General features: G+C 36.6%; 1 protein-coding gene across 2 annotated transcripts in view; it reads left to right on the top strand.

Moving 5' to 3' along the window:
- MGAT5 (alpha-1,6-mannosylglycoprotein 6-beta-N-acetylglucosaminyltransferase) overlaps positions 1 to 16,145 on the top strand; it is a 127,362-nt gene that overhangs the window by 66,368 nt on the left and 44,849 nt on the right. For both annotated transcript variants that reach the window (XM_075152765.1, XM_075152766.1), the window contains exons 4-7: positions 8,167 to 8,243; positions 9,687 to 9,776; positions 14,317 to 14,388; positions 15,487 to 15,648. In XM_075152765.1, coding sequence (XP_075008866.1) covers positions 8,167 to 8,243; positions 9,687 to 9,776; positions 14,317 to 14,388; positions 15,487 to 15,648 — 401 coding nt within the window. The remainder of the gene's footprint in view (positions 1 to 8,166; positions 8,244 to 9,686; positions 9,777 to 14,316; positions 14,389 to 15,486; positions 15,649 to 16,145) is intronic.

The following is a 16,145-nucleotide window of genomic DNA, read 5'->3' as shown; positions in this document are numbered from 1 at the left end:
TTTGATCCCATAAAAATGAGCAAGTGAAGGTTCAGTCAAATTCTCCTCCACACCCCCCGTGTACATAGCTGGTACTTGGAGAACTCTTTCTAAGACTCAGAACAGTTAAGTATCAGGTTGCTGTATGTAGCACTGCTCAGTGAGGGAGAATATTTTTGGTGTATCTGTTCAAAGTTTCCGTAGCTTTTCTTCCTTATGCGTTAACTACTTCTGCTGTATTGGCTGTTGAGTTCTCTTTTAACAACTTTAGTGTTAACATCTTTAAAGTCACTCATTAGGATGCAGACTTCAGTATTTACTTGTCATCTAAGACATGATGGCTTGGATGCCTGTCAGATATCTGGCATCCTTCATGAATATGTAGCAAGGCAGGCTTACAAGACAGCTTTGGCAATGCTGCAGGCAGGCTTTTTTTTTAACATTACTGTGGTGAGAAGGACCTTTGTCATGGTATTTCCATGTCCTTCCTAAAGACTTGGGGCTGACACAGTGAAGCCTTTTAGGTGGGGAGGAAGACTCAGGTAACTTCATGATTAGTTGATTTGTTTCCATGGCTCTCTTTCCAATAAACTTTGTTACACATATAACAGCCTTGTTAGTTTTAACAGTCTACAACCATAGTTCACCCCATAGTTCTGTACTTGCAGAGACAAACTAGATAAAAAAAGCTAAGATATTGCATATTATTTTGAATTTCCAAAGCTGTCCTCCTGTCTTAAGAGGACTACAGTAGGCTTTTCTTCAGTTAACATAGTACATACCATGTTCTGTATAGTACATACCATGTTCTGTATAGTACATACCATGTTCTGTTCTGTTCCACACCTTAAAAAACAAACTAGTTGTCCCCACAGAATGTCAGTGTGTACCAGATGTAATAGGATGTGGGCTGCACTGGTTCTGATAGCCAAGATTACAGCTTTCTCAGGGTAATGCTTTGCTTTGACTCATATTTATTGTGTCTTATCCATTGTATTCTTTTTCTACACTGTATATAATACCCAGCAGTTTTTCCCATTTTGCTGTCCATTTGCCTCCCACAAAGGCAATAGCGTGGAGCTGGGGAGAATTGTGTGTTTTCAAGCCTTGCTGTTGCAGCACAGTGTAACGACTGTGCAGAAGACCACACGTGAATATTTTCCACTGCAGTGCTAAGCTGTATTAGTGATGCTGAAGGGGGCTGTTAGTGGTCCCCTGGGCTGTATTTTGATTAACCACTTGACTACTACTTGAATTCTCCTAACACTGCATTGATTTCAGTAGCGTTAATGGAACACAGCAGCACAGCTGGTGTGAGGATGGACTAGCAGTAGAAAAGTGAATTTTCTTTAAATCACACCAATGCTTTGCTACTGAAGTTAGTAGAAAGCATTTTGTGCTCTGCATTTAAAATCTTGAAACCTTTAGCTCATTTCATTGAATATGTTGATAGTGCTTTCAGCTCACACTGCAAATTCTCTCTTTAAAGAAATCTTACCAGCTGGAGATGAAAAATGTGAATTAAATTGAGAATGTGTTTATTAGTGGGAAAAGGGAAAGGAGACCTTACACAAACTGAACCAACCTTAACTATAGTGTTGTGTCTAACCGTAGATACCAGATTTCAGAACTGAAATAGAAACAAGAGAAGGGTTCCATGAATTAAAGTAAAAATAGTACTTATATTTAATGATCAAAACCAGAAAGAGAACAAATAGAGATAAAATTGGTGAATAGACTTGATCGAATATGATTGCTCTGTCCTTTTAATACTAAGGAGGTTCCTGATTTTATGCAATCTACTGATGGGAAACACTTTGAGTTGAGCTATTATCTGTGCTATATGTCATCAAAAGATATTCTGGTATGCTTTTTTGCACTAGTCTAAAAATCTGGGTTTTAGCCTCAAGGCTCCAAAGTATATAAACTTTTGTGTCATGTTAAATTCTGAAGATATTTCCATTCTCTGAAGAATGAAGAGTTGGTCCTTAGCAGACTAGATAGGCTGCTGGTGTCACAGTTTGCAATTTCAGCAGGATTGTGGCTTTTTCATTTCCTTTAACCAATATTGCTATTTTAAAACTTTTATGACAAATAGAATACCTATCAAACAACAATCACTACTGAGTAACTAATTATAACTGTTATTGAGCTTACTGTCTTAGTGGATTATTTCTAGACTTCCTAACTGTCTGATGGAGCAAAATTGAAGCAGAATTTTTTAGCCTATTACAAAGCACATTATTTGAAGGATGTGCAATACAGGAAAGGGACAAAATATGTATGTAGCACCCACTATTGCTTATTTTTACTGTTTTGTTAAAGAGTAACTAGGAAGCAAACAAAAAATCAATTCCCTATCACAGATTGTGCTTTTAACCACATAATTCTCTCTTGGATGTTGTAGACCTTCACTAAAATAAACAAAACCTGTGGAAATGGAGTTTAATTGCAGGGGACGACGAAGACCTGTACCTGTGAACTGGTGTTTAAACAGAGCGGTGTCAGAGGCATGGGACCTAGCCAGTATAGTTGCTCATATAGAGCAACAAGGGAGAAGTATCTTTTCCAGTGCAAGGTTAGGTGGCTTAGCTTAAATCTGCCAAGTCATTCATGCTAAGGTGCCAGACTTTGCACTGAAATAACTGATGATTGTTCACAAGTTCAGTTTCACCTGCTGTGCACTAACGATCTCTGATGCAGAGCTGTGTATCTTTAAACAGCCACAGACATTTAAAAAGTGAACATATGGCTCCTTTCTAAACATGGGGATTGAGTTTTAGTTAGTTATATATTGAATATCCCAGGACCTCACAAACAGAGCACTGTATTTAAAGAGTTGCTTGGTGTTTTATCAATATTTTCCATTTTTTCCAGGATAATCTGTAACAGCAGTGTGCTCTTAGGTTTATAATATGCTCACATTCATCTTTTCAATTTGTCAATGCATTGACTTTTAATGTAACATCATATGAGATAAATGTTTAGTAATTATGTCTTTGCATAACAGCAGTCAAGAGGAAATAAGCTGTGAATGACTTCAAAAACACTTAGGTGTCTGTAGAATAGAAATTAATATCATGGCTCATACAAAGCTTAAGAGAAAAAAGTATGTGTATTAACTACTGTTGCTTTGTACTGACTTGGCAGTTGCTGTATTTCTAACTTTTTTGGCTGTAAGCTCTAAGTTTTGGCTAGGAAAAGAGATCTCAGAACTTGCATTTTAAATTACATAAATCCTAATTAAGGATTTATATAAACCTTCTGGTTTCTCAAATACTGTTTTCCAACAAAAGTAACTTTAATGTCTGGCTTAATAATGTATTTTTCCCCTTCAGGAAAGAACTATCTGACATGAATTTGGTAAGAGCATAATACTTCTATCCAGACCTTTTTAACAAGAATCTTCATCAGATTGGGTTTGGGTTTTTTCGTCATCTCCAAACGATGAAGAAACTCTAAACTCTTGATTTGTATTTTAATACTTGCTTTTCATGCTTTGGAAGATCCAGATCTGTAGATCAGCATCCCCAGGGTTCCACTTGCTTCATCTCCTCTGTCTTTGTGATCCATTCAAAAGTTTAAATTGCTGGTGTATGGTTGAGGTTGGTCCCAACTGTCCATGGAATATGCAAGATTTGTTCACCTCTGAATTCCTGTTGAAGAAGAGCCAGCTTCTAGTTAGCGTGGATGATTGAAGCCAGTGAACAAAAAAGGGAGCGAGTGGATTTGGCAGTATGGGCCCACACTGAGCAAGAGACACGCTAGGGAATATTGTCCAACCCTTGCTTCTTCTGCTGGTCCAACTGTGCAGCGTGGTTTGATGAGGACAAGCTGGACTGTTAATTTGTAGCTATGAATTTGTATTTAAAGAGGCTTGTCACAGCTTCGTTGACTTTGGATATTTTACAAGGATGTTTCCTATGTTCATAGCTATAGTTCAGAACAGCTAGTTTAGTAAGGATGGGGAAAGAAGCCTTTCTATTGCCCACAGGCTACTAGCTGTTACCAACAGGTTCCAGCACACCCTCCATGCCTAGTTAGTGTGAGCAGCTAGGGGAGCTGAAACTTAATTCTTCATGCAAGTTCTGACCATTAAGGAAGAAAAAAGTTGGGAGGGATGTTTCTCAATCTAGAACTCGCACTGACTATGGCCAAGAAGAAAGGGTATGGCTTCAGTGCAAGTAGCAGTTGACTGGAACCATCAAAATTATTCACAAGTGAATTCAGACTTTTGCATTTAATTCTCAGGCTTATGTGTGGAAACCACCATGTTCAAGACTTGCCCATTTCTGCAGGCGGTGTGTTGCTTTGGACAACTCATCTTGATGTTGATGTGTTTCCAGTCCGATTATGTCAGCTAGCTTCCTATTTGCAGGCACGAAGGAAATATTGCTTGTCTAGGGATACTCAGATGGAACAGAGTTGCTTTTCTCTATTGCTTCTCGTGTTCTTTTACATTCATTTTGTCTTGTATGCATATATTGCTACATTTTGTTCTGCTCTCAATAATGCTTTATGTGAATTGTCTCATGGGACAGTTTATATTTAAGTGTTACAGAATTCCCTTCACTATGCTATTACCTGATTAGTAGCTGTGAATGAAGCAAGTGAAAGTTGGTATAGATGTTTGGGATAGATCCATGGTAAGGCTGAGTGGGAAGATGGAGTGGGAAGCTGGTGGGCGTGTGAAGCATCTTCGGAGTCTGCAATGGTGGAAAAAAGGTGTTATCATTTTTGAGGAAGGTGAAACCCAGGAGCGTTTACTGTTACTGGCAAGGAGGGGGAAAGAAGTCAGGTACTCTTGGAAATACTACTAGAGGCATTAATACTTCTCCAAGCATTTTAACATGGTTAGAGGTGATAAAGGTGGGCATTAGTGTTCTGTATTCCCTACACATGTAGATTATCCTGGGGAGATCAGTATGCTGTTTGTATGTAAATCATTCCAGTGGAACAGCAAGAGTGGGACCGCTCTGGAAAAACCATAGTGCAGCTGGCCACAGGGGAGACCAGAAGCCTAAGAAAATCTATAGCTTGTGCTGACATAAGTGTCTGGCTCTTGCTTTTTACTTCTTGGAATGGGCAGGAACAGGGAGAGCTGGGAGAATTGGCTTTCTGTTTGGAAAGTATCTGTATGTGGTACTGCCACAGCTGATCTGAGCTGTTGAAGTGTATGGTGGGTGTAATATGCGACTGTTGTAAGAAGGCAATTTTTATTTTTGCAAGCAGATGTTGCAAATACAGGGATCCTGTAAATCTTTTGAACAATGACCAGTAGCAAAGATCACTGCCCATCTACAAAAACACACTTGCATGCAGCAAATGTGTTTACATGTGACAAAAGCAAACAGGTATCTAGATTACAGTTGTGTATCTACCAAAAATGAGGCCGTTCTCTGTATCTTGTGGTTCTTTTCTCCATCCTTCCTTTCTTTGACAGATCATGAGATATCCATTAAAATGTGATATGATATAAGTGATAAACTTGGCACACTAGATGTTTATGCTGTAAAATAAAGAATTATAGCTTGTGTTTATGTATCACACTGTACTTAAAGGGACTTCAGAAGAGGAGAGGGTTTGCTTGACTAACCCTCTGAACTGGAAGGCAGCCATATTTTAGCATAGTTAGCTTGAGCTGAGAGACAAGGTTCATGGATCCTTCATGTTGGCAAGCTATACCTTCCAATCAACAGAAAGGGCTGAAGAGCAGCTTTCGAGTACTTTTCTACTTTTGACAAATAAGGAACCGAGGGATTAACATCAAGTCTAAGGAGGAATGACCATCTTGTAGAGGGGGATCATTTAGCCCAGAGCGTGTATGTTATGCTTTCTTAAGTGGCTTTGCTAGGCTGTACCAGTAGCACCTGCTGCAGCCCCTGGGGGACTGTCATTCCCACCTCTGCTTTGCTTCTTCTATAGTGCCAATCAAAAAGCTGTTTCTGGTTTCAAGTAATGCTTTTGGGCAAGAACTATTTTTAACTGATACCATATCAGTAATCCACCAAGTGTCAAGTGAATGGTAATGCTGGCATGGTGAGGGGTGGGTAGTGGCTGAGGAAGGATACCCCTTAAGAAAGCAGTGTTGCAGCAGAAAAGGTATGTGGAAATGCATGTTGAATACTGTTAACAATACCTTCTCTTTAAGAGTTTGATAATTGTCTCTTACCTTTCTGAAAATTGCTAATTACAGTTGGTTGGTTCTATATAGAGTAGCTACAGGGGGAAGCAAAAAAACCTTTGAGCATGACAAGTATAACTTGTCCAAATGCACCTGAAATTGATAGGAAGATTTGTTTGATTGAATAGAATTGCCCAGACATTCAGAATTTTCAACCCTAAGTTCAGTAGGATGCTGAAAGTTGAACTTTCCCTGCGGTTGAACTGCATCTCTGATGTTATATCATAGATTTAAGATGTCTTTTATGTTTTAGGAAGATCTGAATTTGACATGCTTTATGAAAAGCCCTGTACTTATTTTGTATTCAGGCTTATGAGTTTGGAGGAAAAAAAAAAAAAGAAAAAAAAAGTTTAGACCATAAACCTCTCCTAATGGCATTCTATTGATTACTGAAAATTGCCATCATTTTAACCATGCCTCTTTTTGCTTTAAGGTACTGTTTGATCTCAAGCACTGATTTCATTGTGATTCAAGTGAAAGGTCTGATTCCTGAACTGTAGTAATGCAAAAAGTCCCACTGTTATCTAGCTGTACTGACTGAATTTAGAACATACTTTTAAACTGTTGATATCTGTATGCATGCTCTGTATGTTCTTACCTGGAGCAGAAATCAGAGCCGTAGATGTCAGCGGTCTAGTCTGCAAGAGTGTTATAAGGATAAGAAGATAAGGGAGAATATTTTGAAAGTGCTTATTGATTTGAAATTACGAAGTCATCTTAAAACTACTTTGCTTCAGTGTTATTGTCATTGGTAGTACAGCTCAGTTTGTCAAATTACTGCCGCTGCAGAGACTGCCAAATAAGTGTCGTCTTCCTAGCATGATTCTTCTTTCCCCATCCGCTCCCATTTTGCAATGCTTCACTCAGATTTCAAGTTTTATCTTTAAAAGAAACTATTTGCAAAAAAATGGAAAATATTCAGATAAATAAGGAGGTGGTTTTTGTATATAATACAATGTACTAACTTTTATCCACTGATCTTGTCCCTACTCTATTCTAGCGCTGCAGCCTTTTTTTTTTTTTCCCTGAGATCTCTAATTAGCATATTCTGGGTGAAGTTGTGCACTATAACTGCTATAGCATGAAGTGTTCCTAGGTTGATGAATGGTTGGCTTTAATGATCTTGATTCTTGCCCATGCGAAAAGTCAGAAATGACGCAGGTATAATTTAGATAACTCTGGGATGAACTACCTAAATCGAAAACCTTATCCTCAGCTGCCTTTGGCAAGAATCTCTCCATCACGTTAATCATTTTTCTTGCCTTAACGGCATGTGTTAGAGGGTTCTTCTAAGTTCTTAGAAGAAAGTCCTATCCTGGAGTTGATGTGGTAATGTCCTTTAAAACTGCTCCTTTTTCCTTGGCTCATGGGCTAGAAGTGTTGCTCTCTATTACATTCTTTAATGTGTTGCAAAAATCTAGAGTGATAAAATATTAAACTAGGCAAAAAAGAAGAAAATTCTTGGGAGACCATAGGAAATTTTTGTCATGAGGTGCGATGTACTCCGTTGTAAATTTAGATCATATTGCAACATTTATTAATTGGGTCGTATATCTGATGCCAAGTTGCGGATCACGGGTATTTAATAAAGTGATAACAGAAATTGAAAATCTAGTTTTTATGTTTAAGAGCAATATACATCTTAAAAATGTTTGACAATCTGAAACAAATTGTTGCAATTTAGTAGTTTTAAGCACACTTTGGTTAGAAAGATATTTTACTTTTTATTATTTTCAGTATGGATTAGCTTAATTTTTAAGTCTTCATAGACCAGTTTTTGTAATTCAGCACTTTTACTGCAAGTCAGAGTTGAAATCTATGCAACCATTTTCTTCTATAATCAAAAAAGAGCACACTGAGTTTTAATGTTATAACAAATATTACACAGTAGGACTTTTCAGTCAGTCTGGATTGTGGATTCATGAAAATAAAAGGAAGGATTCATTAGGCTATCTGTCAGAACTGTAAAATTAAATTCAGTTATGGTCTATGTTTCTCTTTAGATCTCATAAATGGAGCCCAAGAACAGTGTGAATTGCCTCCTATGGATGGTTTTCCTCACTGTGAAGGGAAAATAAAGGTAACTAAACTGTTTTTAATCTTATTATGTGTGTTCTGTTAAAAACTGAACATTTGTTGCAAGAGGTCGCTACTCAGACAATGGCGTAAAACAAGAACAACTGGGTCAGAAAAGAAAAGAGGATATTTAGGATGTGTCACTACAGCACTGCTAACCTCAAGCCTTTAATACTACTGCTGCAGAGAAGTAAAGTGGCATCCTGTTAAGACAGGCATAAAATGCCATATTATATTAAAACGCTATATTATTTAACAAAATGCCTTATTATTTGAATGCTGTCTTGTTATTCAGAAACTTTCTTCTTTTTGAAAAGCCCTGGTTTTTTCCCCATTATGAGTCATTTGGCATTCCCCTACCCCAGGACTGGGATTCTGTCTGTACCTCACTTCAGTCCTTTCTCTGTTTCAGCAAGACATTTGTTTACACTTCTTTCCCCTCTTTGCCAACAGCTCTGTCCGGTTCCTCCCTTCCCCTTTTCTGTTAAAAGCATTCTGCCTCTTCTGCTCATAAGCTAGACACTGCATTAAGTGTGCAACCAAAACTTGGGGGTTCACAGTTAATTCTGCATAAATCCTATATTTTACTAATAATGCAGTTGGAAAGGCCAAGTATTGAAAGCCTCAGACTTCGGTTGGAAAGGAAAAAAAAAAAATCAAACAAAAAAAACTTGCAGAGATGGAGGGTTTTGGGTTTTTTCCCCAAGACACATTTCAAAGGTAAGGATACTGTTCTAGTAGTGGGGGACAAAAGTAAAATTGCTGGACACTTAAATTATCATTATCAAGTATTACAATTTATTTCTGAAAGTGAAAACAAATAACTACCAAACTCTACGTGAAATTATGTTGCCTTTTTTCTCTAAATAAAATTCTTAGACAATAGTATTAAAAAAAAAAAAAAACACCAAAACAAAAAACTGTGTTAAAACTCTGGTCTGTGTTTTGATCCATTTTGACAAACTGGCTGCATAGTGGCTACGTAGTACATTATTTGAATATTAAAATATAAATTTAAATGAATTGCTTCTGCAGAAATGGCAGATTCTTGGCAGGATCAGGCAGATTTCAATCTTGGTAGCTGAAATGATTTGTTAAATTCCAGAGCAAGTGTAACACGGGGGGGGCAATGCAGTCAACTCCAGCCACACCCGTATGTCTGGATCCTGATTATATTTTCCTTTTGATATTTGCCTCTGCTTGCCTGGCTACCAGTTTGTATAAACTGTGCTCATGTCTGTTATGTAGTTACTTCCCCAATGTAGCTGAACGCAGAGAAGCATTATGCTGCAAAATATTCATTAAGTTCCTTTTTTGTTATTGGTGATTTTATCTGGTTGGGTATAGTCTCTTGCAGCTTTCCTCTGTTCCTGAGTTCAGTGTGAAATAGTATAGAGTTATTACGTAGTACTTAAACCTAACAGACTCTGTTTTTCTTCTGTTACAGTGGATGAAAGATATGTGGCGATCGGATCCCTGTTATGCAAGTTATGGTGTAGATGGGTCCACATGCTCCTTTTTTATTTACCTCAGTGAGGTCAGTAATCTTCTAATATGCAGAACGGGAACATCATAGTACCTCAGTATTTTTGGAAACTGTTGGCAAACTTTTCTGAAAAGAAATCATAACTTAAAAAAAATTCTATAAAGAGGAAAAAGCTATTAAAACAGAATTATTATGAAGTGTGTTGCTATTATTCATAAGTCCTCCAGGTGTTTCTAGCCTGGAGAATTCTAATGTTTATAACTGAAGTGATGTAAACAGCAGCTGTCCAGGGGTCCATACTAGGTATCCTGTTTAACTGAAGTATGAATTCAGTCATAGATCCTTGCCCCTGAACAGTTTTTCTGTTGCTTTCTATGTAGCTCCTGAGGTAGTAATAGGGAGGCATTTGGGATGTAAAATTTGGGAGGTGGAACTAGGTGGTACGTCCTCCTAAGAAGCATGGCCACTTCCTGCTTGGATACTGTTCATGAACTGCAGAGTCTGTTAACAAAAAAACCTGAAAGTCACGTTTTTGAGTGAAGTTGCAAATATATTGGCACTTGGCCTCTTCTTTCTTATTAGTAAAATTTTGATAACTTACAGCAACTGATCTTGCAAGTAGTATTGATATCTAGTGCCTTACCGCTTGTAAAGATCTGCGAGAGCCAATGTGGTTGCAGAATTGCAAACTAGTATTAATTGTGTAGCCTCTGCAGCATTTGGGGGGAGGGGCTGGGTTTTTAAATTACGTATCTGAGATTAAAACAGTAAGTATTATATAAGTACCTCAGTTGTAATGAAGGCAGTTTCTATTAATTTACTCAGTTGACTTTGTCATTGAACTTTTGGGGGGGCATTGCTTTCAGCAGCAGTAATAGTTAAATGCATGTCCAAAACACATATCTGAAGAAATAAAAAGGCTGGGTTGAATCACAAATTTGACTGATTCCATTGCTATTACCAAGTGTTGATTTATTTATGGGCGATAAAGCTGGGGAAGGAAAAGATACAGTATGACTATATTATTTATCCTGTTATTTATCATAGAAGCTAGAGATATGGTTTCATAATCATCTGAAGTTGATCTAAGTTTCTACTAAAAGGTTATGTTTTAGCATCAGCAGTGTTAGGTTTGCGTGGTAATATTCTGTCAACCAGCTGGTGCTTCATGTTTTCAATGCAGATGTATCTTAAAAATTAGGATACGTGTCAACTGAGTGTGAGAATCTGATATTCTTAAATGACATTTACTATTTTGTATTTCTGTTAAATCACTATTTTCTGTGACAATCTTCTCTGATCATCAGTTTTGGAAACTCAGTTGATGCTGTTAGTTTTTTCATAATTGATCTTTCAGCTCATCCTCATGGCAAAATGCAAGCAGATTTACAGAGGCCAAATGCTTGTTTTTTCAAGGGTCGAGGGATTTGAAATTTTTCTTTAAGCACCAATATTGAATTTGGGCAACTTCTCATTTTATAATGGAACAACAGTACAATTAGTCTGTGTGTATATTTGGGAACTTCAGACAAAGGTCTTGTACTTTTTTTTAAAATGTTCTCCCATGCCAGAATGTAAAACTAGTATTGGGTGAGCATGTTATTAACCTTGAGTTTAAATTTGGCTTTCTTAATCCTATGATTAACTCCATGATTAATGCCCAGCAGCAGAGGTTGAAAGCTTAAATGTTTGCAAATGCAAGCATGAAATGAAATTCTAATAACACTACAATGATGTGGATTTATGAGGTGTGTTGGCTGCTAAGGATAACTTGGAAATGCTGTTGCGAGAGTAATTTGTCAAAGTGGACAGTGATGAAGAGTTGACAGTTTATAGTATGGTTGCACAGCTGAATGATAAATGTGTCTACAGAGCTCTCAAGTCAAAACCGCTGATTTAAAATATTAAAATGCATTAGGGTACTGGAAGGATATTACTGTTAAGATTCTTCTTTTTTTATTTTAAGGTCACAATATAGTGATAAGATGGTTGTGTACACATCCTCTGCTTGAAAAGGCAATATATGCGTCAAATTATGCACAACCTCAGTTTGAAACGACAGAATATGCATCAAATTGTGCATATGTCTACTTTTGCTCTTAAAATCGCCTCTACAATCTAGTGTGACAAGTGCCTGTGCTCTTTCATATTCTTTTGGGATCTACTTTTTTCTTCTGAAGCAGTTCAGTTAGGGTATTATGTTACACTCATCCAGCACTCTTTGTAATGCAATTTTAAACTTGTAAACAAAGGAGCCTGAAATAGTATATTTTGGTGTGTGATATGGGTCAGAACCACAGAGACACAAAGTAACTTGCCCACAGTTTTATTTATAGGCGTCCTTGTGGTGCTCTGTGTGAGAAACCCTGAAGCGATTAGCTGAAGTGGCAATGCTTGGTTCTTTAAAAAACAAACAAACAGAAGAACCCACCCACCCACTTTCTAGGTCATCTGAAGTTCTCAGGAAACTATAGGTCCTGCCAAGAGCTGCAATTAGAAGTAGTTCCTAGGCTTAAAGGTGAGAAATTGCATGTTCTGGACAGGAAATGCTTAAGTGCCCAGTTGGAATTGAATACTGGTACACTGGGCAAGAGAGGAAGGCCAACTAATGAAAGAGCAGAAAGCGGTTGTCTTGAAAAAGGCCAACAGTATGGTTATTTAAATTATTTTTACACATCTTTCAGAAATGATGCAACAGAAGTAGTATGTATTCTGCTCTACAGTGTATCATTACATGTGGCTAGATTGAGAGGAACACAAAGTTCATTTTGCTACTCATCTGGGTTAGTGCAAACTGTTGCTTTTAATTCTGACACAAAATATTGAGTACTATTTCTTTACAGGATTTTTAAGCAGTCTTTACTGAAGCTTTGTACCACTGTAGACCTTTATTTTACGTAATGCAATGCAAAAAACACAGTTAACGGGAAGCTTTTTACTTGAAATACATATAAAAATGCAATTGTTGGGTTTTTGAGGAAAGCAGCAGTTAAAGTTAGCAGCCTGGTAGACATCTTGTATAAGTATCACCGAATCAGCAGGCTTTTTAGTTCTGTAATAGAAGCCTGTCAGTGCTGTAATTTCCTTTTCCGGTAGTTCTACAAAGGCTGTCTCTGAAGTCTTAGATATATCTCGTGTAGTTGTGTAGGCTGAAATCCCTCTTCCTTTTACCAAAGTGTATATAGACTGTTGATCATCTATAGCTCTCACTGAACAGGGAAGCAAGATCCAGAGATGGAGAGAAATCTCTCTGTTGTCTCTGAAAACCTTGGTTTTGTTGGAAGTGTGATATTTCTTGAGTACTAGGCACCTCTAAATACAGATTTACGACTTGTGTAGACTTCCCTGCTGTAGTTTTTCACGAGCTTGATCAAGTCACTGCTTTCAAATGTTGTATTAAATATGTTGAGTAGATTAAGTCATAGCATTCAAATTAATGCTTCTGTATAATTTGTATGAAGGAACCTAAGCTTGATACATTTTTTCTTTTTAATGAGGTTATGATGTCTATTTATTTTCATGTGATTGGTCTTCTAGGTAATCATTTGGTATGATCTTAAGCTTTTAAGTTCTAATGCTTCAGGCTTACTGCAGCATGATTAAGCTAAAATTGTGTTTTGACAGGTCTATGACTGGAGGAACCATAAGAGCAGCTCTGACTTTTAATTCTCTGGGAGTTGGGAACTTAATTGGTAGTGACGGGGTATCTTAGCTGGCCTATAAATTTTTGCATTTCTCCCTCTTCACAGTAGAGTTATGTTTCTGTTTTCATGGGTTTGCCTCCAACAGTGAAATTCCTTCTTCCCCAAAGTGAATGGGCTAATTTCTTAAGACACATGAATAATAAAGTTTCTAGAAGACAAGCAAGATCCCTAGGGGGAGAGCACAGGAGCTTTCAGTGGCTTGCATTTGCTGTTTCTTCCCTAACTACTAGCTGTTATACCTTTTTTTTCCCTAGTAGACAATAGTAGAAGTATTGCATTTGCACTGATTGTTTCTCTAAGAATTACAGCTATTAGTACTTGTGGATATTGTTACTTATGTTATAATTATGTTACTTATACCCTTCAAATAAGGTGGTTTTGGTTTTATTCTTCTTTCAACTTTTTGTCTAGATTGCTACAAGGTAGAACTTTGATCCTTGGGTTTTATCAAGCTTTGCCCTTTTAAAAAGATACTCTAGGGAGATGGGAAATGTTCCAAAATACGTTTGTTTTTTTTTTAAGATCTAGAAGCATAAAAAAACGTAGTGCTTTTTGAAAACATTTAGGCACTTCTCAGAGAAACCGTATTTAGAGCATTTAACAGCCAACCTCTGTCTTGAAAGGGTTTTTTATCCTGTATTCATTATCATGAATGAATATCTAAATGCGACTTTTGGTTGCAAATTTGCAAGGTTGAAATAGTACTGAATTGCAAAAAGTCTTCTTAAGCTTTTCTTGCAAAAAGCAGTTTTAACTTGTAGTGACTTACTAGTCAGCTGATGCCTTATTTAAGCCATAGAAAGGTGTAATATAAAGGCAGTGAAAGACTTTGGTAGACCAGCTGAAAGTAGAATAGAATCATTTATTTTCATGTGATTGTTCTATAGGTTGAAAATTGGTGTCCTCGTTTACCTTGGAGAGCAAAAAATCCTAATGAAGAAACTGATCAAACAACAGTGGTAAGAACAATGTTAAAACACGAGAAATAATTCAGTAATTATGATTCATGCAAAAGGTCCTAGAATCCTGTGCCACATAAATGCTAATAAGACTAGAATTTACCATTTTTCTTCCTCAGCTCCTCAAAACTGAAGGGAAAACATCCTTGACTGTATATATGTAACTCATCATGTATTTTCTCCAGTCATTGTATTGCACTGCAGTTTGGTGGTAGATTTCCATTAAAAACATTTTTGTGTTTAAATTTATGAAATATTTTACACAGATACTGAGAAAAATTACAAATCCATAGACTGTTCACCAGTGTTAAGTGACCATATGTGAAACTGTCCATTTTTATTGTCCCATAAATCTGGGCCTTATATATAAAAATGCCTTAACAGAAGAGGCTTATATACATTTCTGTTTTGTAATAACATTTTGATTACTCCTAATTTTTTTCCCTTTAAAAACTCTACAGCATGCAGAGTTGTTTCTAAACTGTTATAGCCTAATTATGTATTACTTTGGTATTTTAAGATAATTGCTGGGCTGTATATGAACGTTGCTTACATAATTTGGATACAGGCTGTCTCATTTTGTAAAACCAATTTTTCTTAGATCAGTCTAGCTTTAAAATGAATATTTCCTGTAAAATTTATAGTCTAGTAAAGTTTCTTCCTTCGTGGTATAATAGGAGACTTCCTTGTATTTGGAAGATTCATGATATACATGAATCTTCAGCGTACTGTTCTGATTTTATATTGTGTTTTAGAGATACTTTAACCTCATTTTGAAGCACATAAACAAAACCAAGTCTTATATTGCAGAAATACAGTGTGAAACATTGCAAACATATTCTGGGGCTACCAAATACTACTAATAAAAATAACAGTAATTTATGTGGCTTAGAAATGTCTGTTTAAAGATATCTTAAATATTTGAACTAAAATTTCAACTTGACTTTAGTGTTAGGAGTGTATTTTTTTCCTATTTCTTTTTTAAATGAGGAATGTAAAGCACAGAGTTCACATTTGAGAAGTTTTTTCACTTTTGGAAAGTAACACCATTTGAAGAGTAACTAATGTTTTTGGGTTTTTTTAATGCTTTAATTGAAGGCTGAAATTCGTATCAACTTCGATAATCTCTACAAAATGATGTCAAGACATGAGGAATTCAGGTGGATGATGTTACGCATCAGACGAATGGCTGATACCTGGATTGAAGCAATTAAATCACTTGCAGAAAAACAAAATCTGGAGAAAAGAAAACGAAAAAAGGTAAATGAAAACATTTTTCATTCCTGCCGCTTGCAGTCATATAGGCTTTTTTAAGCTCCTTGTTCCAGAAGTAACTTCAGAGTGGAAATAGCAAATATGTCTAAAATGCTCATGTTTATACTTGTGCCTTTTTTCAAGAAGTATTTCGCTGTTTGAAATTACTGTTACAATGGGTATTTGCTTTACAAATAGTTTTACATACTTACCATGAGTCAATCTTTGAGTGAGTTTTCTAACCTCTTTAATTTTGGATAAAATAGAGACTATGTAGAAGTTTCTAAAGGGAGAAACTGTGAATTTACTGCAAGCTGATGACGCTGGAGTGTTTTACGTAGTCGTAGAAAACAACAATTGTACATCATCTTTGTCTGAAATTGAGACTTTAAATGGTGTATTTCTGTTTTGGATTTGAGTGGACTTAAAGTTGACCACAACTTTGGATCGGGTCAGTTTAGACCTCCTGTAATGAGTTCAATTTAAAAACCATGAGATTCTTG

The sequence above is a fragment of the Calonectris borealis genome, chromosome 6 (genome assembly GCF_964195595.1).
Source record: "Calonectris borealis chromosome 6, bCalBor7.hap1.2, whole genome shotgun sequence".
Classification (NCBI taxonomy): domain Eukaryota; kingdom Metazoa; phylum Chordata; class Aves; order Procellariiformes; family Procellariidae; genus Calonectris; species Calonectris borealis.
This window is presented reverse-complemented; position numbering and strand designations above follow the sequence as displayed.